This window comes from Podarcis erhardii (assembly GCF_964252035.2).
Source record: "Podarcis erhardii genome assembly, chromosome: 9".
NCBI lineage: Eukaryota > Metazoa > Chordata > Lepidosauria > Squamata > Lacertidae > Podarcis > Podarcis erhardii.
This window is the reverse complement of record NC_138512.1, coordinates 24,530,224-24,556,031: the sequence shown is the minus strand read 5'-3', so window position 1 is coordinate 24,556,031 and position 25,808 is coordinate 24,530,224. Positions and strand designations below refer to the sequence as shown.

Genomic DNA, 25,808 nt, shown 5'->3' with positions numbered 1-25,808 from the left:
CTCCTTGGCAGCAAATTCCACTGTCGAACAGCTCTTACTGTCAGGAAGTTCTTCCTAATGTTTAGGTGGAATCTTCTTTCTAGTAGTTTGGAACCATTGCTCCGTGGATGGTGATAGATGATAGATAGATAGATGATAGATAAATACATAGATATAGACACATAGGTATAAGCTTCTATAATTGTAGGAGAGAGGGGCGCGGTTATTAGCTAGGCCCAGAACATCAGATCTGAATAAATTAACATATGCCTTAGTTACCGTACTTTTCCATGTATAAGACGAGGTTGTCCTCATTAAAAATCATGCTAAAAAGTGGGGGTCGTCTCATACATGGGTAGTGCATAGGGTGGATGTTTGATTGGTTTCTGCAGCGGCTGTCAGTAGCTATAGTGTGTGTTATTGGTTGATGCATCAATGGGTGGTGTTGATTGGCCGACGCTGTGGCAATTGTGCGAGCGATTGGCAGCTTCTGCCAGCAAGGGGACAGACAGGAGATGGATTTTGTGACGCATGTGGGTGAGCAATTTTTGGCATTCCCCCCCTAAAAAAAAGCTCAACAACCCTCGGTAATCCCCCAAAAAAGCTCAAGAACTCCGGGCACCCCAAAAAAAACTCAACAACTTTTTGCCATCTCCCCCCATTTTCTGAACTTTCAGTCACCCCAAATAGGGGCGTCTTATAGACGGAAAAATACGGTACATTGAAATTGAAGCAATGCAATACCCTCTACATGTGGCTTCTTTTGAGGCAGCTTTGGAAGCTTGCAGATGGTCCATAATGCAATAAGAAGGATGCCAACTGGTACACACTTATGGAACCATGTTACAACTATCCTGGCAATGGTTGCCATTTGGGCATAATTCAAAGTGTTGCTGGTTTGGTCCAGAGATCCTCTACTCCCAAACCACCCTGCCAGCTTCCTAACATAAGGAGGACACCCCTTCGTGGTTTCTAGGAATGGTGGAGACATTTACTACAACCCGGCTGGGCACCAAACGGCCCCCAAGTTTGCTGGAAAGTGCGTTTCTGTGGATTTTCATGATATCAAATTATTATTACTTTAGAATTTTGTGAATATGATAACCTCTTTATTTAATATGATTGGTCAGCTACCATCATCATCAATCATACGCACCCCTTCACTTTTCCCTGCTCTCTGCCTATCCCTCCCTTTTTCCTCGCTCTTTCCACCCACTCTATGAATATCTCCCATGGACTACCTTGATCTTGAGCAATTTGGAATGAAAATTAGATTGGCTGCAAAACTTAGAAAGAGCAGAGCAAATGCGGCAGATCTCTGTGTAATGATTTGCTTCTGTGGGCCAGATCAATGTGCCCTTGGATGCAGCTACTTCCTTAAAGGTACGAGCACAAAATAATCTTTAATTTAAAATCTTCGTGGTATTATACAAAGCCAGAGTCTCACCCATACCCAAATACTTGCTTGGAAACACAGGAAATCTTTTCAGAATTCATTACAGCAGTCATTCTTCAACAGAGCCCAGTCACATTGTCTTACTGTTGTTCATCTTGTTTTCCTCTATGTGCATTGCTTACTGATTGACTGCTCTATTAGTTACTCTCAAAATTTGCCAGGTGTTAAATTAAACTTACTTGAATGTAATCCCTGGATCCTTGTTTTTCGCCCCTTTCTTTCTTATTAAAAATAGGCATGGAGTTTGACCTGCTGCAGCCCTCAGAGACCTTACCTGTCATCCCTGAGTTCTCAAAAATAATTGCTAATAGTGGTGCCAATCCCTTTCCTGCTAGCTGCTCTAACGCTGTAAGGTGAATTTCACTACAAGGCTTGAGGTTTTGAAATATGCTTACATTAAGCATTCCTTAACCTTTTCTGTTCTGATTCCATCACTTGACTGCTCCAGTCTTGCAATCAACATCAAGCTTCAGAAAGCTTTCAATGGATGTGTGTGTGTACACACACATGTTTTTTGGAAACAAAAACTGATAAACTTAAAATTCAGCAACCAAAGAACCAGCTAGAAGCAGCTAGTAAAATGCAGCGAGCAGTCAGTATCATTCATTTCGCAGCTGGTTGTGTGTCAAAGTCCCATGACCTCACAGTTCCCTAGGTGATGAAGAAACAGGCAAGATAGCAGCATACAGTTTTGGGGTTCAAATAGGCCACAACTTTGTTGGTTACAGATGTGAGTGGTTTGGCATAGGCATTGGGTGAAGCCAATTGTTCCACTCCAGCCTGACTGCTGTGAGTGCATCTAAGGGTAAACCACATATGGGGGCAGGGACTATGACCTACATCAAATAGGGGTACCACCCTGATGGGTCCCTGTTGGAGGAGTGATATGGCCCTAGCCCCTGCCTGGGCATTGGACAGAAGCCACTCCTTGTGGATCTCTTTAATGGGACACCCTTAACCCCAGTTAAGGGGCCAGAGGCTACAATCTCCCCTCCAGCCAAGACTATTCAATGCCTAGCCACACAAAGTAGTAGTAGTAGTAGTAGTAATAATAATAATAATAATAATAATAATAATAATAATTTATTATTTATACCCCACTCATCTGGCTGGGCTTCCCCAGCCACTCTGGGTGGCTTTCAACAAAATATTAAAATGCAGTAATGCATCAAACATTAAAAACTTCCCTAAACAGGGCTGCCTTCAGATGTCTTCTAAAAGTCTGGTAGTAGTTGTTCTCTTTGACATCTGATGGGAGAGCATTCCACAGGGCGGGTGCCACTACCAAGAAGGCCCTCTGCCTGGTTCCCTGTAACTTGGCTTCTCGCAGTGAGGGATCTGCCAAAAGTTGTGACGATTGCTATGAGACTGGCAAAAACCAAATGGCCAGTGCCAATTTTTTGGGAGGAGTCACTGTTGGTGCTTCCTTGTGGCTTGGATGCATGACACACAGGAGCTGTGTGTACAGTATTGTGGGTCTTGGATGCGGTTGGTGCTGTGGTCTAAACCACTGAGCCTCTTGGGCTTGCCGATCAGAAGGTCGGCAGTTTGAATCCCTGTGACGGGGTGAGCTCCCATTGCTCTGTCCCAGCTCCTGCCAACCTAGCAGTTTGAAAGCATACCAGTGCAAGCAGATAAATAGGTACCACTGTGGTGGGAAGGTAAACGGCATTTCCATGCGCTCTGGTTTCCGCCACCGTGTCCCGTTGCACCAGAAGCGGTTTAGTCATGCTGGCCACATGACCCAGAAAGTTGTCTGTGGACAAACGTCGATTCCCTTGGCCTGAAAGCAAGATAAGCACTGCAACCCCATAGTCACCTTTGACTGGACTTAACCGTTGTGGGGTCCTTTGCCTTTTAAAATTTATTGTGGGTCCAGCTTCCTTCCAGCTGAGGTCTGATAGATAGATCCTTTCCCCATTGAACTTTTGGTGGCTGATGAAGACTATTTTCTTCCAGCAGGCTTTTCACTGAATGCTGATTTTAGCGTATTAACCAATTCTTATCTCTTTGGTGCTGTATTTGTTCTACACTGTTTAGAGATGGTTTTAGTTGAACAGCATATCCATTGTTTAAATAAAACAAAGTGATACATGTCTACTCAGAAGTAAGCCCTGTTGAGTACAGCGGTACTTAGTCTGAGACAAATAGACATTGGGCTGCTGCATATATAGTATCTGACCGCTCTTATCTGCCCCCCGTACATTAAACTTAGAATCATAGAATTATAGAGCTGGAAAGGAACACAAAGATCATCTAGGCCAACCCCCTGCAATGCAGGGATCTTTTGAACAACATGGGGTCATGCTCTGCCAACTGAGCTACCCCATTATATTTTGCCCTGTTGTGTGTTGCTGTAACCTGCCCTGTAACTTCTGGGTGAATTGTAGGACATAAATCTGAAAGACAATGTGTCGATAAATCATTCCTTCCCTCCACCCACCACTGCCCAATTCTATTTCTGTGGTAAAGTTTTGTTTTAAAGGTAGGTAAAACGGAATCCACATTATTGCATGTAAAGGATCAACTGTACACAAACTATCTTGATTTATATGCAAGGTATCAACAGGAAGATCAGCAGGTGGCAGACTGGCTGTATAATTGCCATTTCACATGCTCTTGAAACAAAGACAACACTGAGAGTGAGGTTGTGCCTTTATATCAGGGGTCAGCAAACTTTTTCAGCAGGGGGCCTGTCCACTGTCCCTCAGACCTTTGGCGGGGGACAGACTACATTTTGAAAAAAAGGAAAAGAACAAATTCCTATGCCCCACAAATAACCCAGAGATGCATTTTAAATAAAAGCACACATTCTACTCATGTAAAAACACACTGATTCCCAGACCGTCCGCGGGCTGGATTGAGAAGGCGATTGGGCCTGTTCCGGCCCCTGGGCCTTAGTTTGCCTACCCATGCTTTATATACAGACCGAGGGAAGAACTGAATCTCTCAGAGCTACTTTCTTAAAGAAACACAGTGGTGCAGCACAACTGTTCTGAGTTATAGAAACAGAAACCAACATATATCAACATCGCCAGCTGCTTTATATTAGTAGCTGCTTAAAATAAAACACAATTCACATTGTGGAGACTGAGTTTTGCACCAAGCTCATCCATAGCTACTGGTGGATGAACTGAGCTATACAACTGACTTTGCATTTAGATACATGTTGACTGCAGTAAAAAGAAAAAGAAGTAGAAGATTTTAGACTAAAGTAGGGAAAACAAAACAAGGTGTGAGATCAGTGTCTCCAGAATAAGAAACTTGTGGCCTTGGGTAATTTCTTTTGAGGAAGTGGATTCTATTTTTTTTAAAAAAAATAATAAATGGTGTGGAGCTGGTTCACCACACAGAGAAACAAATATGGAAGCCCTGTAATTTTGTGAAAGGAAAGCTAGATAGTGAAGGGTAGCCAATACGGTGTGCTCCCAATGGTGTTGGACTCCAACACAACTCCCATGATCTCCAGCGAGCACGGACATTGCTCAAGGATGACAACAGTTTTAGTACAGCTACTTCCAGATGGTCGCAAATTCCTCCCATCCCCTAACTAGAAAGATGCACGGACAGATTGAATAAATGCAATCCTTTTACAGCGATCCATATCCATTTGCTACCATCATAACATCCCACAGAGCTGTTTGCCAATGACAGTTTAAAGGTTAAGTCAGAGGCATGTGGGAATGACAACATGTTCTCCAGATATAATGTTAAGTTATAACATGGCACTAAATGTACTTGCCCTCTTTAACGGCTTTCTCCAGTTTGCACGCAGGATATATAGTTTTGCCAAAATTAATGAGATGTCTGAATGTCAGAAGGGGCGGAGAGAGAGCAAAAATAAAAATTTAATATCCTGTCGGAGACTTGTTATAGAGCCAGATGCTGGAAATAATTTAACTGTACTTAACGCCCGGCAGCAGCTTTCTGAATGTCATGACAGTCACATAGCATCTGTCCTAGTAGCTAAGCATTAGCAGTTAATATATATGAAACAAGCCATTTAAATGGAAGGTCTTTGGAAGAGGTGTATTAAATCACCCCAAACAGATTCAGTGCTACCGGAATAATATTTGTTTTCTCATTTGGAGGGGGTCTCAGAAGTTAGAAAAATAAGTACTTATCCTCATTAAACCTTTTTCTGGCAGTGGCTTACTATCCGTGCTTAAGAGGACTCCAATAATAAAGCAGGTGCCAATTTTTAAATTGTCCAATATTGTTCTCAAACTCAACCAAGATTGAACCCCCCTCCCCCTGCTTTCAAGGTGGTTTTCCTAAATCCTAATTGATCTGCAACTCCTCTCTCCTAATGCACAAAGTGCAGGCTCCCCTATAAAAGTATCAGCTATGTTAAACAATATATATGAGTTAGTGAAGCAAGGAGCAGCAGTGCTGTAAAACAATGCTAATATGACTCGGACGAGGCTGTGAAATTTCAATGTAATTGGTGCAGGATACATGCCAGAGTGGTCACAATATATAGGAAAGCTTTAGGTTTCCTTTACCACTCCCTTCTTTCTGATAGATCTCACCTGTAGATATATGTCTTCTGGAATGTCCAGAAATAGGATGTTCTGAACATCACTTTAAGCACCTCTTACTGAATGTCATAGTCTGCTGTGAGATAGGTCTTTTAATTTCGGTGGGCCAACTGAATAATGTAAAAGGAAAAGCATGCACAGCATTAGGATTCTCTCCCCCCCCCCTTCATTCTGAGCACAACGCCGCCGCCACCAAATGATCAATGCCTTGCTGGCATTGTTATGCTAAGCCAGCCCTCTGTGCCCATTCCGCTCAGTCACTGGAACTAATCTCTGCATTATTGTGACTTTTATAACAGACCTATAAACTAAAGCCAGGCTTTCATTACACAAAATGAAGGCTTCTTAACATACTTCTCAATGTGTTTATTGCTAACATCCATGCAAACATCACATATCCTTTTCCACATTATGCACCTGGGTGTTCCTCCCTCCACACACACACACCCCACCCCGGATTCAACATAGCCCAGCCAAAGGAACAAGCGTAGAGAGAAGCTACACCTGCATTTTCACGGTGATAACATCAGGACAACTCGTACTAGACAGTAATAGGCAGAGCTTTGCTGTTATTAAGAAGAAGAAAAATACCCAAAGCCATCGTTTCACATTGTGCCATTTACATAACAGGCAGCCTGTTCCTCAAAACAACACATCACCCCACCCTGAAATGAGTGAAGGAAGAACAGGGTATGAGAATAGTAATCAAATATTTAGTCCCATACATTTTAAATTCTTTTTCTGGTTTTCCGCTTTTCTGTTTTTATCTATTGAAACTAATTTTATTCCACATTTTCCAGTGCTCATGGTTGTCTACATTTAAGAATTAAAATGTAATTCTAAGATAAAAAAAACCTTTAACTTAAGAGAAGAGTTAAGTCATACAAGCACCAAAAAGCACGAAAGTTTTACGTGAAGGCACTAGCTTTAATTTCTGTTCTGTGGCATGTAAACAGTAGCCTTTGGGAGTCTCACACAATGCGCCCACTTACAACTTAGCCTCCATGTATCTCTACACTTTTTTCACCTTGGTCTTTCAGCCCCAATCTTCTCCAGATTCTGTTGCTTCTATTAATACTACATCCATCTACCACATCCACGTTTAACAAAACATAGGTTTTTAAATTCTAAAAGCTTACTTCCAATCGCCAACCTCTTGGGTACCTTATCTTAAGCTGCAGAACACAGAACTGTGAACCACAACTTGGTCTGGTGTGGCTACCCATAATGATGGCTGTGTACAGTACTACTATCAGATCTCTCTCTGAATACCAATTGCTGGGTAAGCTCATGGCTTACTTGTGGGGTCCCCATAAGCATCTGGTTGGCCACTGGACTAATTATGAGACCACTGGTCTGATCCCGCAGGGCTCTTATTATGTTTTTATGTCTCATGTCTCACCTTATGATGACAGTCAACCACCACCAATGCCCATCTGACCCCAGTCTTGTATTAACATTTACGCAGCCTCTCTCTACACACACTGTCAAACTGCTCTTACTATCAAGTTGCTTTCCTTATGATTGGCTGAAATCTACTGTCCATCATTCATACGATTGCACTTATTTCATACAATGAACTTATAAGAAACAGAATTAACTCCTGATAGATGTAGTAAGGGCCACAACCTTAGATGGCTTTCCAAGAGAATGAGGCAAACTCAAGGAGGATGATAGCACAATCTCACACATGTCCACTTAGAAGTTCTACTGAGTTCAATGGGAGTTACTCCCAGAGAGGTGAGTCTAGGGTTGCAGTGTATCAACGGCTTTTTGCATGGATAGCAAAATGGAATCTCCCATATTCAGATTTACTTCAGTAAATCAGTTCCTAGAAGCGAACAGTTTAATAATAATAATAATAATAATAATAATAATAATAATAATAATAATAGATGCACCTAGCTACTACTGGAGAAAGAAGGCTGGACCAGAAAGGACTTTTGAAATCAGCTAGGGATTTTTGCAAAAATGTCCTTATGGATTTTTTTCCTTCCAATTTTTGTTATCTTTATTTAGCGGCGAAATGTTATACAGAAGAAAAGAATAGTTCATCTATATTCATTGACGATAGCTACAGAGTCACAGATTATATAAAGCACCAGATATAGAAAAGATCTGCTATGCTATTAGTCAAGTTATTCTCTGAATGTGGATCCTTATGTATCGTAAACAGCATCATGCATGTGGGAGTCATGGGGGAACAAAAATATATTAAGAACATACCTCCTTCCCCAAAAACCCAGCCCAGTGGGGACTGAAAATGTTCAGTGGGCACAGTAAGTTGACTGGTGGGAGGTGGGGCAGGACAACAGAAAATAGGGTGGGGAGAGAATGGAATGGGGCATCCGTACAGAATACATGACTGGCTGGCTCGCATACTGAACAAGAGTATGTCTCACTGCACTGTTTTGGTGCAGGCCTCTTGTGACTTAGTACATGCGCTATACAAAGTGCTCTGAACATTCCCAACGTGTTGTGGAAATGGCAGGTGTTACTATGTGCAGGCATCTCCTCACTTAGCTTTGTTCAACTCGTGCACAACTGTGTATATGTGTGGGGCTGGGGGAAAATTAAATAAATTAATTTAAACTGAAAAATAGTGTGAAAAGAGCAAAACAACAACTGTCCAGCCCCCCAAAGAGCAGGAAAACTGCAAAAATGGTGCAAAACCAGCAAGAAATCCCATGAGCCTTTGTAACTGCAATCCGATTGTACCGAGTTGTAGAGGGTGCATAAGGGACGCGGGTGGTGCTGTGGGTTAAACCACAGAGCCTAGGACTTGCCGATCAGAAGGTCGGCTGTTCGAATCCCCGCAACGGGGTGAGCTCCCGTTGCTCAGTCCCCGCTCCTGCCAACCTAGCAGTTCAAAAGCACATCAAAGGGCAAGTAGATAAATAGGTACCACTCCAGCGGGAAGGTAAACGGCATTTCCGTGTGCTGCTCTGGTTCGCCAGAAGCGGCTTAGTCATGCTGGCCACATGACCTGGAAGCTTTACGCCAGCTCCCTCGGCCAATAAAGCGAGATGAGCGCCGCAACCCCAGAGTCGGCCACGACTGGTCCTAACGGTCAGGGGTCCCTTTACCTTTACCTTTACAGATGCCTACATACCTCCCCACAGCCATATTGCACTTATGACTGAGGTAACTTTGAGGGCTTGATACCATTGAAAAGTAAACTGATCCTGCAGAGATTTCACCAGAATTAGAAAGCAAGAGAAGTGAAATGGAACGTAACTATGATACATTTTAATCAGTAGACTCCTCCGACAATCTGCAGCAACTGCGATGGCTAATTAAATAGTTCACAGGTGTTTGCAGTAATGACTAACAAGGGAACATGTGTTGCTTTAAAGCAGCTGAACTATTTAGAGGATTAAGTGCAAACACTGTATTGTCAAGCCGACTGGACGGTGCTCTCGCACCTATTTAGTCACACTTACAGGGTAAAACTCAACAAATTGCCATTCCTTCAATCTGAGTTTCAGATTGCTTCCCTATATTGCATTCAATGGAGTGTCAGAAGAAACCTAACTTTAAATACCGCTAGAGCTAAATGTTTAAATAATGTATTTACCAGAAGCAGCAAGTGCAAAATGGCTAGGAAAGGTGCTGGCTTAATTTGCATCCATTTGTATCTGCCACCATGCCTGGCTGCCTTTGACACAACCGTTTAGGGCAATCCTCACAGATGCTGTGTCTTTGCATATTACACTGCCATGCCTCAGGTAGAATAACTATATGAACGAAACAACAATTCCTTCATCAGATGAAGGGGGGGGGGGAAAGCTCAGCAATTCATTTCTAAAAAAGAGAAAGGTAGCAGGCTCCAGACCTCCTATCCGAGAAGGCCTTTCCCCCTTAATCTTAAATGAATATTATATGTACATTATATGTACTCAAAAAGGCTTTTGCAGAAAACAAGATAATGAACAGTGAGACACCCACCCCATAAAAAACCCTCATTGGAAAAGAAAAGGATAATCAAGAGAGTAGGATTAAGGTCTTGCTACAGTCCTATAGTATGCTGGCACTTTTTCAAGGTAGGATCTTAAGTCATTTTCTTGAGTGGCCATAGGAAGATCTGAAGGAAAAGAGGTTTATAAACACCCTCCCCTGGACCTCTTATGTCTGGCAGCAGGAGTCAAAAGCTAACAGAGATGATCAGAGAAACTAAGATGTTTACTTGCGTTGCCTTTCAAAAGTGGGCAGTGTCTTCTCTGCTCATTAACTGGCTAAGGTTTTTGGATTTAGGAGATCGCTTATAGAACATGATTATTTGTTGTAATTTTCAAAACTCACCAGTCAAAAACCATCAGTCTAGTGACGAATCTTTTGGTATCAATTAAATTTGCTGCTTTAGAAATGCTAGTTGATATAAGTTTCAATCAGTTAACTCATCCATTGAATCTGCAGGTGTTTCCATATGAACAAAATAATCATTCTGAAGAACAGGGGGAAAGGGCACTGTCTTTGCTTTTAAGGTGATGAATACAAAGTTTTTTTACAAGTACTTGTATTAAAATAGTTGACATTATTTGAAACACAGAGAAATGTATTGCCTCTTAGGAGATTTTAGTTGATTAATCTAACAGATTAATCAACTAAATATTGCAATCCTTTTAATATGTAAAGTGACCACTAAAAATTATTTGAGATGGCATTACAATAAAGCCACTGCAATGATAGCAACTGAATTGGGACAACTGGGAATGACAGAATTGTAAAGAAGAACAGTACCCTGACATCAGAGGATGATTTATGATAAAAATCATTCTGAACCATAGAAATTCTCCCTGTACATTAATAAAAACCTAACATACTGCATGGCATATGCTCACAAGGGATGTCATTATTTAAATATGCAGTAAAGGTTTTCTATGTGTTTTTCTGCAGAAATGAAAGATTCTTCTTACTAAAAAAAAAATCTGTATCTCTTTTTTTTGGGGGGGGGGGAGACCTGTTAAAGTTCCATACTAACTCAGCATTATAAAACGTAACTATAAATGAAGAAGAACAAAGAACACTCCAAACCTGCAGAAAACAGCAGCAGGAGACTCTTTCAGGTGGTTCGCAATTTAGCGGAACCACCTGTAACATCGGGGCCCAGTACGGGCCACATGTTCTCCTGCAATGATTTTGCAAATTTTTTTGCAGATAAAATCGCTCAGATTCGGGAAGAAGTAGACTCCACCGTGGGAGCAGGGCCGGGGCGGGAGAGTGCTAGAGTCCTGTCTGGTCAAGTTGTGTGGGATCAATTTCAATCTGTTACCTCCGAGGATGTGGACAGGCTGCTTGGACGAGTGAAGCCAACCACCTGTCTCCTGGATCCTTGCCCATCCTGGCTTATAAAAGCTAGCCGGGAAGGACTGGGCGATGGGCTTCGTGGGGTGGTGAATGCTTCCCTCCGTGAGGGAGCCTTCCCAGACCCGCTGAAAGAGGCGGTTATTAAACCGCTTCTTAAAAAACCATCTTTAGATGCGGCCACGATGGCCAATTATCGCCCAGTCTCAAACCTCCCATTCTTGGGCAAGGTGATTGAGCGAGTGGTTGCTGAACAACTCCAGGCACGCCTGGAAGAAGCGGACCATTTGGATCCCTTCCAGTCGGGATTCAGGCCTCATCATGGGACTGAAACTGCCTTGGTCGCACTGGTTGATGATCTCCGGCGGGCTAGGGACAAAGGTGAGAGCTGTTTCCTAGTTCTGCTGGATCTCTCAGCGGCGTTTGATACCATTGACCATGACATCCTTCTGGACCGTCTTGAGGGGCTGGGAGCTGGGGGCACTGTCATACAGTGGTTCCGCTCCTTCCTCCTGGGCCGTGTTCAGAAAGTGGTGGTGGGGGATGAGTGTTCAGACCCCTGGCCGCTCACTTGTGGGGTGCCTCAGGGTTCTGTCCTCTCCCCCATGCTTTTCAACATCTACATGCAGCCGCTGGGAGGGATCATCAGGAGGTTTGGGCTGGGTGTTCATCAGTATGCAGATGATACCCAGCTCTACCTCTCTTTTAAATCAGAACCAGTGAAGGCGGTAAAGGTCCTGTGTGAGTGTCTGGAAGCGGTTGGAGGATGGATGGCGGCTAACAGATTGAGGTTGAATCCTGACAAGACAGAAGTACTGTTTTTGGGGGACAGGAGGCGGGCAGGTGTGGAGGATTCCCTGGTCCTGAATGGGGTAACTGTGCCCCTGAAGGACCAGGTGCGCAGCCTGGGAGTCATTTTGGACTCACAGCTGTCCATGGAGGCACAGGTCAAATCTGTATCCAGGGCAGCTGTTTACCAGCTCCATCTGGTACGTAGGCTGAGACCCTATCTGCCTGCGGACTGTCTCGCCAGAGTGGTACATGCTCTGGTTATCTCCCGCTTGGACTACTGCAATGCGCTCTACGTGGGGCTACCTTTGAAGGTGACCCGGAAACTACAACTAATACAGAATGCGGCAGCTAGACTGGTGACTGGGAGCGGCCGCCGAGACCATATAACACCGGTCTTGAAAGACCTACATTGGCTCCCAGTACATTTCCGAGCACAATTCAAAGTGTTGGTGCTGACCTTTAAAGCCCTAAATGGCCTCGGTCCAGTATATCTGAAGGAGCGTCTCCTCCCCCATCGTTCTGCCCGGACACTGAGGTCCAGCTCCGAGGGCCTTCTGGCGGTTCCCTCACTGCGAGAGGCCAAGTTGCAGGGAACCAGGCAGAGGGCCTTCTCGGTGGTGGCGCCCGCCCTGTGGAATGCCCTCCCATCGGATGTCAAGGCGATGGACAACTACCTGACATTCAGAAGACATCTGAAGGCAGCCCTGTTCAGGGAAGTTTTTAATATGTGACAGTTTAGTGTATTTTTTATCTCTGTTGGAAGCCGCCCAGAGTGGCTGGGGAAACCCAGCCAGATGGGCGGGGTACAAATAATAAATTATTATTATTATTATTATTATAGAGGATAATGAGGCAGATTGAAAATAGGCACATGCATCACCTGATATCTGATCACTTGATGATTGGTCGTTCAAAGAGCAAAGTTATTTCCTCTGCCACTAATATATCCCAAAAGTGGCAGAACCACTGTTACAGTGACACTGTGGCTCTCATCTCCAGCACTGTGCTAATTATTTTGGCTATAATTAATAAAATTGGAGAGGGAAACAAGCTTTCTGATTTGGAAATCCTGTTATTACACACCCACATATATTTACATGGACACTCTGCAATACAGCTCATGATGTCTAAAAGTAAATGCTTGTTTTTCTGAACAACATTCCCACTATATGTGGAAATACAGTCCAAAGGCTTCCTATCCTCCCCAGTATCTTACTGAGACTGTGTTCAGAATGTTTTCCCTCTTTCTTGAAGAGGCCGTGAGTTTTGTGTTCATAATCATAAAAGAAAATCCTCTGATATTAGCAAATAATTCCCACACATTTTGTACCATTGCTGTTGCATGAAAATTATAACTCGCTTTACTAAAAGGCTAGAAGAATTCTAGATTAATCTGCCTGTAAAAAGGTTGAAGTGCAATAAGATTTTCTAATAGGGTTAATCCTCATTTTATCCGATCAATTATTTGTTGGGATAGATTATCTTTTTTTATCGAATTACCATTGCAGAGCTAAATTCTGCTAAAATTGCAGCTAAGGACATTTAGAGTGCACTGAACTTGGTTAATCCTTTCCTGCATCCTTCCTGCTACACACTATATTTAAAAGAAATGGTGTCTGCAATCTTAACATGATACACAAAAGCTTCATTAGAGAATAAGACTTACCTACAGTCAGCTGTCCCGTTAACTGTCCCATGTGGTTTCTTGCATTCACTGTTACATTCCTGTCAGACTGTAAGACCAGAGGGCTATCCTGGGAAACATGTATAAGATAAGGAAATGAGAGGGAAAAATATAGCAGAGTCAAGCTATAACGATTGACACACAAGTATGCTGGTGAGGTCTAGTCAAAACAGCACAGTCTTGCTGATATCAGCTATAACCATGGAGTACCATTCAAATTCTGTTGGACTACAACCAGGTCCGGCCCAAGACATTTTAGCACCTGAGGCAGGCCACAAAATGGTGCCTCCCCTCCCAACCAGGGAAGAAGGGGTGAGTGAAGATCTACATCAGGAACAAGGAGGGGAATAAAGATCTGCATTGGGATCGGATGTCCTTGTGGATCCTGCCACCTGAGGTGGTTGCCTCAACTTGCCTCATAGGTGGGCCGGCCCTGACTGCAACACTCATTAGCTGTCGCCAAGATGGCTAATGCTTAGGGATTATGGGAACTGTAGTCCAACAACTTCTGAAGGTCGCCAGGTTGGCTGCCCCTGAGCTAGAATCACATGAAATTGAAGACGCAGAATTTGATTTCTGAGCTATTCCAAGGTTTTTAAAATTCTGAAATGGCTCCCTTACATAACTGCATTCAGCATCAGAGACACAGGCCTACAAAGTGTCTCATCATTCGGTGCCAAGCATTTGGTGCCATTGCGTTTATATGCCCACTTGAAAAGCTGCAATTTGGGTGTGTATCAGCAACCAAAGCCACTATTTTCTGGTATATTTCTGACACTAAAGGCAATGCTACTGCTAAGAGAATGGTCATTAAGGGATCCTTAGTATGAAAAGGGGTGTGGCATTGGCTGCTGGTGTCTGAAAACCTGGCATTCTGGTTGCATGGGAGGGTATACTATTCAAAACAGCAGAACGTGGGCTGAATAAAGATCGTTTGGGGAGGCTACCTCCAGATGACCCAGCTGGAAGCATAAGAAATTATGACACAGCCAGGTGAATGGCGAACATGGTGGCCTTTTTGCCAGGCTTTCCGAGAGGCTTGGGCTTCCTGCATTCTTTCTTATGCTGCTACTAGGTTTGAGTTGGAATCTGCTTCCACTTTACACAGCTGCTTTTGCAGTGGCTGAAACACTGCTCAGAGGCATCTGGGCAAGAAAAAAGAGAAATGGTAGCAAGCTGAATGGAGGCCATGTGAGTGCCTGTGAATATTTTCCCCCAAATGTTTACTCAGCCCCTAGAAAATACAAAAAAAAGGTAATTATCACCTTCTCTGCCCCACCTCCTCTCAAAATCATTCAAAAATTCTAATACAAGCAGTTTTGGGTTAGTTCTAACTTATACTGGTAGTAGATCTCATTTTGCTTTTGTGATCAAAGTAGTTACATCTCATTTCATTTTGTTTTTTTAGAAATAAAGCATATCATTTTAAACATAATAAATAAATTGTAGAGATGTCTACACTTTTTCTTTTATCCTTTATTTCTTTTATTTATGTTCAAATTGCAAAGGTGTTCAATTTAGAAACCATATACCTTATTTTGTGGGAAAGATCACATTTAGGAAGGACAGGTTAAACCGTTTTCTCTACCCCTACCTAACAGAAAGAGCTGCCAGCCAGCCAGAAATAAATTAGCCTGGTTTGCCCCTCTGCCTTTAAGATAGGTTTGGTATATTGAAAAGAGCAGGCAGTTTTTTTTTAATGACATGGAGCTATACATTATTACCTGTTTAATTGCGGCAGATCAACTTGCTGTTTAAGAGATAGCTACGGGTACTGGATGAAAGTTGGCTACTCTAGATTCAGAACATGTGTGGCTATTCTTCAGTAAGCATGCATTGCTGTGCAAGCAATGATTGGGTCTGATGATGGCTACATGGTTAACACGCTGTACAAATCTCAGGAAAACCCATTACTGATTGTATCTTCGATTGGGATATGGGATAAGTTGGTGATGGACAAAATTGTAGCTAATTTGCTTTAAGGATTTCTGATACTGTCCTAGCACTACACCGTAATAGAAATTAGTTATGAGGAACATTAGGGAAGTGACTGGTTATGACACAGCATTCAATCCAGCCTCTGGTTGTATTTGGAGATCTAAAATGCATAGCTGCTTCTGATGCTTTGGAGACGACTGTTCATCTTTTGACAGCAGCCAAAGGGCAACCACTCAAAGATGGTGGAAAAATGAGAACAGGCCCATCACGTTCAGTAGAAAGACTGTTTAGAGTGCAGGAAGCAAGTTTCTCTGACTGAATTGACGGACACTGTATAAGTTAGAGAAAGATGACAGGTGGACAACAAAGTTGTCTGTACTCCGAATCTCTGGAAATGTCAAAATACAAGGCAATTGTTGAGTCTATCATGAACAGCTGCTTTAAAAAGCTTTAATCCGTCTATTTAAATGATAAGGTAGTTTTAGAATAGATTAAAAATATTACTGAGTCACTGATTCCACATAGTGGAATCACTCAGTGCAATGAAACAAGTCTCTGTATTAGGAATGTGTAGTAAAGACACACACATCTCTACTTCAAGAAAAGGAGGAGAGGTGACTGAGCTGAGCTGATAGCACTGACATCACTATTATGAGGTAATAAGTAATCACAGCAAAAGTACAGTATACTGGCTTTTGTTATTGTTTTTCATTTAAGCTTGAATGCATCCATTCCCTGGCTCTCTCTTGGTGGATATGTAAGATACAGTAGTACCTCAGGTTAAGTACTTAATTCGTTCCGGAGGTCTGTACTTAACCTGAAACTGTTCTTAACCTGAAGCACCACTTAAGCTAATGGGGCCTCCCGCTGCTGCTGTGCCACCGGAGCACAATTTCTGTTCTTATCCTGAAGCAAAGTTTTTAACCTGAAGCACTATTTCTGGGTTAGCGGAGTGTGTAACCTGAAGCGTATGTAACCTGAGGTACCACTGTATACCTGACTGGACCCATAACACCTCTGAGATATTTTATGTTGCAATTGTAACAACACCAGATAACACCAGTGCAAGAAGGATTCATTCAGCTTGGTGTGTCTATGTGAACTGGACCACACATAAAGTCCATGCAGTCAAAAATCCCATGATATAACACAGATGCACATTGGAGGTTTTTAAGCAGAGGTCGGATGGCCATCTGCCATGGATGCTTATTTGAGATTCCTGCATTGCAGGGGTTTGAACTAGATGACCCGCATGGTCCCTTCCAACTCTACAATTCTGTGACTAAAAAATAGCAGAACCATGTACAGGACCTCAACTTTTTGCCACAGCTTTGAGATTGCTCAAGTCGTAAGAGGAGGCAGCCAGGCACCTTCTCTCTGCTTCAACCAGAGAAGCAACTGTGATGCTTGTTAAATGGCCCTGTCTGTTTCTTGGGTCAAACAGCTGGCACAGCAATTGGGGGAAGGTGGGGAGAACTTGGGGGGGGGAAGGGCTGCATGCTGATGAGAATGTAGTCATAAGCCTGATCAGAACTTATCGATATGGAAAAGTTCTGTTCAGGCTTATGACTACCCTTGAATCAGCATGGAGCTGATTGATATGGAGCTCCTGGCAAATCAATTAGGCTTGTTAAATCTCTCACCTCCCAATATGCACAAACATTTTAAGCACCCTGCTGACAGCTAGCAAAAATGAGGCGGGAATATTTTGGCACCAGACAGGAAATGAGTTAAGTTTAAAAGATACAGGGAAGGGGCTTAGCAGTGGTGGGGGCGCAAGCAACACCCCCTTTCAATGGTCATCAACTGATAACTGGTGGTGTATGTTTCAGAAGGGAGGATGGCACTGGTCTCCAAGAACCCACTTTGTGTGACTCCACATCGCTAGACAGAGCAATAGTGCTATTTTGCTACCCTCCACAAGGCAGCCAAATGCAAACATAATGAAGTAATTTCCCACCTCCCAAATGTGGCTGAAAGATCTCCTTGGGGAACATTCAGCCCAGGACTCAAATGAATAAACATTCTTGTTAATGCACATTTAGTAATCTAAACCGCTGGGAGGAGCACAGAGAGAAGAAACACCATAGTGTACCTGTAACAGCAAAACCAGGCACCTTCACCTGCCCCAGCTGCAATAAAACATGTCTCTCCTGTATTGGTCTCTACTGCCACAACAGGCACTGTAACTCTCCAGCAGTTTGACTTTAGCCCCTGGATAGCACACCTGATGGCCATTGTCTCTCAAGACAGACTGATGCCAGCATTAGTAATCTCTCCCCAACCACTTTGCCACTGAATGAGGCACAGAACAGTGTGCAGTTGCTATGACAGCTTAGCAAATAAAAATATTTTCTAGGTCATGGACACACACACACACACACACACTTATAATAATCTTTTAAAGGAAATAAAATATCAACTTCATAAAAGCTTTCAGAAATGAGTGCATGGAAACAGTTTTAACAAAGTACAGGTAAGGAAATTAGTGGCTGTTTTTAAGCCTGCAATGTAATCTATCAACTTTGTTATTTACTGCAGTCTCATCGGTGGTTTGTTATTTTAGCATTAATCCTCAGAATGGATAGAAATCTGGTGTATTATAAAGAGCACAGAAGACCACCTTCCTCGCTAACATCTGTTAGCTATATACAAATGCCTGGATAAATTTTAAATGTTATCAGTTAAGTTCAGATATTCTCCTGCTAATCAGGCTACCTCACAGCTTCTTTTTAATTTGGTAATACTTTTTTTTAAAAAAACCTAAATTGTTTTATTTCTCTTCTAAAATCAGGTACAATGGCAATTCTTTTACAGGAGAAAAGAAATACAGATCATCAAGTCAAACCAATCTTTTACAACTTCTACAGGAAAGAATAGGAAAAACGTCACATAAAAATAGTCACTAAAATTCAAATCTAACTACTTCATTTGGTTTATTTTTGTAATATCAGGAGAGATGAGAAGCTTCAAACTTATTTAACTACTTTGCTACGTGTGTGTTGATTTCTGCAAAGTTAATAAACTGTCCCCATGATAACATAAAAAGTTGATTTTTCCCTGTCCATTTGCTACTTTTGCTTGGTGCCATAGTTTTCCTAATAGTTTTCTTTCTTTATTTGGCAACTGAGATTGTTTTCTGGGGTCTTCTCTTACCTACTCTGTATCTATACCTGCTGAAACAATTAAAATCTCTTCCTCCATGGTGGTAAAAACAACACACCAAAATTTTCTTCCATATAATTTGTTTAACTTGTCACATAAAAGAATCTTCTATAGCTCAACAACTGAAGGTATTTAAAGCGTGTCTCACACACTGCAGTTTAGGCACGAGGGCTGAATTGTTGCATGTGTTATGTCTAAAACATCTTGTTGCAGAGGGTTGGATTCTGAAGCAGTCCTTCCAAACCCATGACTTTTAACTGCTTTTGGAAAATAGCTTAGTCCAAGTGAAGGACATATTTGGTTGGTGATTTAAAACAATTTAATGCCATCTGGCTTTTTCTATGGACACTTTCCATTTTTCTAAACTGAAAAAAGAGCAAAGCATTGCTCCTGATTTTCGTTCTGTCATGCTACTGAGGACTAATGAAGAAATAATTATGGACCTGTAAAAGGGTATAATTCATAATGACTGAAAAAAATCATTAAAAATCATTAAAAAAACACACTAGAGTCTTGAGGTCCAGCTCTGAGGGCCTTCTGGTGGTTCCCTAACTGCGAGAAGTGAGGTTACAGGGAACCAGGAAGAGGGCCTTCTCAGTAGTGGTGCCTGCCCTGTGGAATGCCCTCCCATCAGGTGTCAAGGAAATAAACAACTATCCGACTTTTAGAAGACAGCAGAAAGCAGCCCTGTGTAGGGAAGTTTTCAATGTTTGATGTTTTATCATGTTTTTAATATCCTGTTTAAAGCTGCCCAGAGTGGCTGGGGAGGCCCAGCAACTTGGGTGGGGTATTTATTTATTTATTTATTTATTATTAAATTCAGACATTATTGTTATTTATGTATGCCACTACTGCAGTCTGTGTTTTGTTAGCCCCAAAATGGAAAATGAGTAAGGTCTCAAAGAAAGAAGAGTGGCAACTTAAGCTGATGGAATATGCACAGCTTCAAGACTTAACATATAGAATAAGTGAACAAGAACATATGTTTAGAGAAGATTGGAAAATGTTTATTGAATATATGGGGGGGTAATTGTATACACTTGAAAACACTGGCAGCATTAAGATAAATTCAACAGCATGAATAAGTTTTGATGGATGTAATAGTGGAATATTGAATGGTTTAGTTTATGTAAAATATGAAGGGATTTATGATATGCAAAATAAAAAATGGAAAGAGAGGAAGGGAAGTCATTGATATTTTAATGTTTAAATGAGTATTCAAAATTGTAAAACAGTGTGTGTGTGTGTGTGTGTGTGTGTGTGTGTGTGTGTGAAGAAATAATTTAGGTTACAATCCTATATGTGCTTACCTGTTAAGTCCTGTTGAAACCAATGGGGTTTGTATCTGTGTAGGCATGTATAGGCTTGGCTTTGTATACTTAGGGATGGGGTAGAAATTTGATTCACTTCACAACTAAAGGTGAGCCTCCCTAATTTGCACTTTTCAAACTAATGTGTGGCCCAAAACAGTTCTTTGAATTTTGCACTTCTCTGAATTTTGCAACGGAATTCTCCAGCCAAGTAAAGTGTTTCAAAAGTGTACATTCTAGGACAAAGTCTGTATACAAATTCATGATTATTCAAGAATACATTAAATTAGGGGACACTGCTTTGCAAAAATGTGTATTTTAGAGAAAAATGTGCATTTTAGGAGAAATTGAGCTAAAATGCTGGTGAATTTTCATGGGGACTTTTTTTTTAAAGACTGACTTGGAAACGTGGAGAACTGAATTTAATTTTGTAAAAATGAAAAGCTGAAATTGACCATTTCACCTTTCCTCAAGCATGCTTACTGGAAGTAAGCCTCCTATCTCCCTTCTGAGTAAACAAAGTAAGTTAAGTTCAACAAAATGTTGGATAATGGCTAGACGTTACTCTTGACTCTCCAACATGGAGCCTTAATCCCAGAGGAAAGGCTTCTAGGCTGTTTCCATCAGTTCATTAACTTGCAAATAGGAATGTGTGAAGTCATGGTGAGCTCCATCCTAGGATTTCAAGTGCATTGTATGTTCTCCTCTTCCTCCCCTCTGCAGTTGATTTATTTAATAGTTTGTCAAACAGCTTGCCCTCCTGCAGCTTGGCAGATGGAATGGGCTTTTTGGCTTGTCCATCTTTCCAGCTGCAGAGCCATGACTGTTTGGGAGCGTCCGTGCCCAAAGCAATCATTTGGGCTGGGAATATGAACATTGCCCAGGGACTTGATGGCAACCAAAGCAGCTGCTAGGGATATTTTTCCTAAGTAGTGATTATTATTTTTTCCATGCCCCTTATGGACTTTTTGAAGTTCTTTAGCCCCAGCGATTGCTGGTCTGGCAAAAGAATATGCGGTAATGAATGACTTAATGGCTGAGGTATCAAAATACATCCTCAAAGAACCACTTTGTTGTTTATAGCACTTAGCTTTGGGGGGGGGGACCCTCCCACCCACTACCAAAGAACAACACATGAGAGTCATATTTCCAGTTTCTATCTCTCTGTCATTTGATTGGTATTAATGCATTTTTCATTAAACTGCAGGGGTACGGATTATCTTTGATTTCAACTTGACATTGCCTGAATGAATCCATTGTTTCTAACTGGAATTTGGAAGCACATTAAAATAAACAGAGCTTATTTGAATACATTATATGCTCATTAATCTAATGAAAAAGAAAAATGGTGTCTCTCTCCCCCCACCCCCGGCTAAGAATGTGAGGTGCCTTTCCACAATGCAGCAGAGAATTAGGTGTACTTAAGACCTTTGGTCCCAATGGGCTTAAGCATTCTTTACCTTGTGCTGGACTGTGACACCTGTTCTTTAAGAAGTCTCCGTTTCATCTTTGTGAAAATAGAAATTAATTAGTATGGTATATTATGTAGCCTAATATTTATTTTGGGATGGTCCTGCAGGCTCCTATCACTGACTTCCTTATATCCTCTAGGCTCTTTGCATTCACTTGATGAGAGGAATTCAAAATTAGTCACGCTACTTCCATGACAGTTTTATTTCAATGAAGTCATTATGAGTTAGATTTTGAGCACTAGGGTAAGTGCTCAGTTTTTAGATTACTTGGATATTAAGGGTGATGTCCAACTATGTCATACCCAGTGTAAACTTGTTGAAATCAATATATTTAAGTTCCTGACAACAATGAATTTCAAGATTTTACTGTGAACACGTCCAACAAGTGAAGCGAATTCCTTTTAGGTTTTCAGTCTCTGGGTATTATGTATACTTATTTATATTGTAACCCTATAAACGTTTACTCAACGGTACTTACATCCAGGCTAATGTGTATAGGTTTACAGTCCTAGACAATTTATCTAGTTCAAAATGTATTTTTCTTATTTCTTTTGAAATACTTGCTTAATTTATCATCCAGTATTAATGGATTTTCAGTTTCACAGCTTTCTTTTTCTTGTCTTCTCAATAAGTTTTTATAAGGTTAGAAAAATCATATCTGTTAATCAAATCAGTTGTGTTTGGAAGATCAACAAAGCAGGTTAAATGCTAGATAGTGGAGATAAACTTGAAGAAATATCAGATAGCTCTGGATTTGTTGTGGGCTTGTTCTGTTCCCTTATCATGTCATCCAGATAGCTAAAGAAAATAATCTACTGAAACCCTATTTCACATCGAGATTCAATATCAAGGTCTAACTTTCTCCTGCTTAATTTACTATCCAATAAATTGTCAACTGAGAGCATTGTAATCTCCAGACCATTTTTAAAATAGCAAGTGCTGGGTATTTTTATATAGGCAAAGCATTTTTACACTGACATTTAATGAAAGGACTGATTTATAAACATTATCTGGAATCTTGGAACTAGGAAAGGTTTTCCTACAATTACGTTCCTGAGCAAGATCCAGGCAAGAAAGATAGCATGTTATAACTTGGATGAAAATGTGCTTTTCACACACTGAACAGGACATGTGGAAACAGCATCTACACATGCAAGTAATCAACACAACTCAAACCACCACTCATTCGGGGGTCCCGATCTCCCTCTGTACCACTGTTGGCCTGTATTACTTAAGCTGCTCACCTTTGCTATGATCGGTTTCTTTGTCCCGCCCCACCCCCAAATAATAATAATTATATGCTCACCTCTTCCATCAGGTTTCCTAAACTATGTACTTAGCAATTCAACTCCAAATGAGCCAAATTAGTAGATGAAACCAGAGTTTACTTTCATTGCAGGTTCATCAATGTAATTAGCAAACAGAAGTTAATTAAGATAGGTTTGTGGGGTTTTTTTTTTGCAAACTATTAGAACGTACAAATGGAGCAGAAAAAGAATAGACTTTAATCTCCTTCTGAGGGTTTGTGCAATGATAAGAAGTGTGAAAGGAACTTCCAGATAACAGTGAGTTCTGCTAAAGTGGGAGGAAGAGGAAGGTAGTTCAGCTGCAGGCATAACAACTAGGTTGAGAGAGTGGCACTACAGTTGTTATTTCAACTTTGCCATTTGTGTTGGTGCCTCCCGCTAATCTCTTTGGATCAGCAAGGAATTGGCATGGCCCAACAGAGACCGTAGTTTGCAGGCAAGTAGATACCAACCAGGCAGGTACTGAGCTGAGCAGATAGCAAATTAAGCCAGTCAGCAGTAATGTGCTATCTGAAAGCTGTACCTGGGAATGTAAGTTGCCTTATACTATGTCAGACAGACCACTGGTCCATGTAGCTCAGTATTGTCCATACCAAGGGTGGGGAAGAAGATGTCTCTGGGTCATAATTCCCATAATCCCTGACCACTTGCTACGCTAGCTGGTGCTGATGGGGGTTCTAGTTCAGCAACATCTGGAGGGCCATAGGTTCCCCACTCCTGGTCTACACCGTCTGAAAGAAGTCCATAATTTCAGATGGGGAGCAGGTCTCTCCCAGTGAACCCAGGACCTTCACAAGCGAAGTATGTGCTGTACCACTGAGCCATATCCCTTCCCAAGTAATTACTTGCTCAAACTGGACACAGTCAAGAAGTTTTATATTGCCGGATCAGAACTGATTGGATGTGTGTAATGCCTGACTACTGCTCAATGGGCAGCAGCAACCATACCCACCACCCTCTAGCTATGCACAGAGATATTGCTGAAAAACAGCGGAGAGAAGACTCAACTGCTGTTCTGACAAACTAACAGTGAAAACAAAGAGAAAGGTTTTCACTACCAGTGTCCTGGATCTGACATCTCCAGAACAATGTCTAGACTCAGAGAGGGAGGGGGTCCCAAATGTCTGGAGCATCGCTGGATTTATCTGGACGGATTTCAACTAGTTATTTTGCTGAAATTCAAAGGGATAGGGGGCAAACTAAATGTGACAACACCCTTTATGTAAATGTTTCTTTAGAATGCAAACAGCAGGTGTAGGGGGGCCAATAAGGATTGAATCTCTGTTGGGTGGGTAGTTTTTTAAAAAATGTTTTGCCAACCAGCAAAGGAATAAAGCAGATTAATCTGGATTAATGCTATACTAGAGCAACTGGTTAATATTTGGGCTGAGAGCACAACCACAAGTTCTACAGTCTCACATATATTTCAGGGTGTTGGGAGATAACAAAAGCTGCATCCTTGAAAAACCGCTGTCCACACTCTCTACAGCTATAACAATTTATGATTAAAATGCTGCAGACAGTGCAGTGTATAGGCTTTCATATTGCCTACATTTATGAAGTATGGAAGCAGCAGCACAAAGCTTGTGAAACCCCTTTAAGTGGAACAAGTCATGACAACCACATGAAGATTTCATTTGTATTCCCTTTCTGCATGCCTAGGGCAGCCAATCACTTTAGCATGGTATGTTCTCCTCTCAGGTGAATCACCCACTTAACAGCTTTAAAAAGATTTAAGGAGTGGATTGCAGCAGGCGAAATTATCTGGGCTTTTATTTCCTCTTGAAAGTACTTCAGGATCCAAATAATTTAACAGGTAAAAGCTGTGAGGCTATGGAAATAAAACGCACAATCTACAGATTCTAGGCTCTGGAAAATTATTATTCTTAAATTAAATCTATGAGCCATTCAAACTTGCAGAGACATAATTTAATATGGAAATGATTTATTCTACAAGATACAACTGGCAATGTCCTGCACTTTTCCCGATTCAAGAAAACCTTGAAGGATTCTGCTGTGTATATATCCAAGACCTCAAGAATGATCCAAGTCTCACATGCTATGTGCAGGTCTAACCACTACCAGCAACAAACATCAGAGCAAAGTCAAAATGTTACTTTCTCAAAATAAATATTGGTTGGAAAATAGGTTTTCCTATTTGTGCTTTACACAAACGTAAGATGTTCACCAAGGACATGTCAGTGGGTTTCAAACTTCACCCCAAACACACCATTTTGCAAATGATTTCCTATATCCTTCATGAGCTGATCTGTCACTCCTCTGCCCCCTCCTCCACATCCATGTAAAATATTTAGTATGGGACCTCTACTTTCACATTTGTAACTCAAAGTAGGGCTGAACTGAATATGCCCATTCCCCATTTATAGGCTGGATGGTGGGGCATTTGGGCTCCCCCCAAAAAAGCAGAAGAAAACATATTTTCAGAAATGGGGGGGGGTTACTTTCCACCCCCACCCATTGTTTCTTCCATTTCTCCATTTTCATAGGAAAGGACTGCTTACCGGAATCAACTGGAAAAGACTAGCCCAGCGCAGCCCAGCCTCCAAAGGTTTGGGAGCATCCATTGGCTTCCTGCATAGCCAACAGATGAAATCAGCTCCTCCATTGGCTGCTGGGGTGGTTAGGACTCTCCCTGCCAATTTTCAATTTGAGCTGGCAGGCAGGGAGTGGTAGCACCCTGGTTCTAGGCCAGACTCTAACCTGGCTTCAGTCAGGTCCACCAATTGCTCGTCAATTCTGGCTGGGCTGGCACCCAGCATTGGATTTCCCACCCTCCCTCCCTTTATCATGTGGGACACTACACTGAGGATGAGTGGGCAGGGCATGTTTGGGCCTTGCT

At 41.8% G+C, this 25,808-nt stretch overlaps 1 protein-coding gene across 2 annotated transcripts in view; it reads right to left on the bottom strand.

Annotated features, from left to right (window-relative positions):
• The window catches only part of SGCZ (sarcoglycan zeta), a 548,799-nt gene that overhangs the window by 53,462 nt on the left and 469,529 nt on the right, over positions 1–25,808 (bottom strand). For both annotated transcript variants that reach the window (XM_081875927.1, XM_081875928.1), the window contains one exon: positions 13,739–13,826. In XM_081875927.1, coding sequence (XP_081732053.1) covers positions 13,739–13,826 — 88 coding nt within the window. The remainder of the gene's footprint in view (positions 1–13,738; positions 13,827–25,808) is intronic.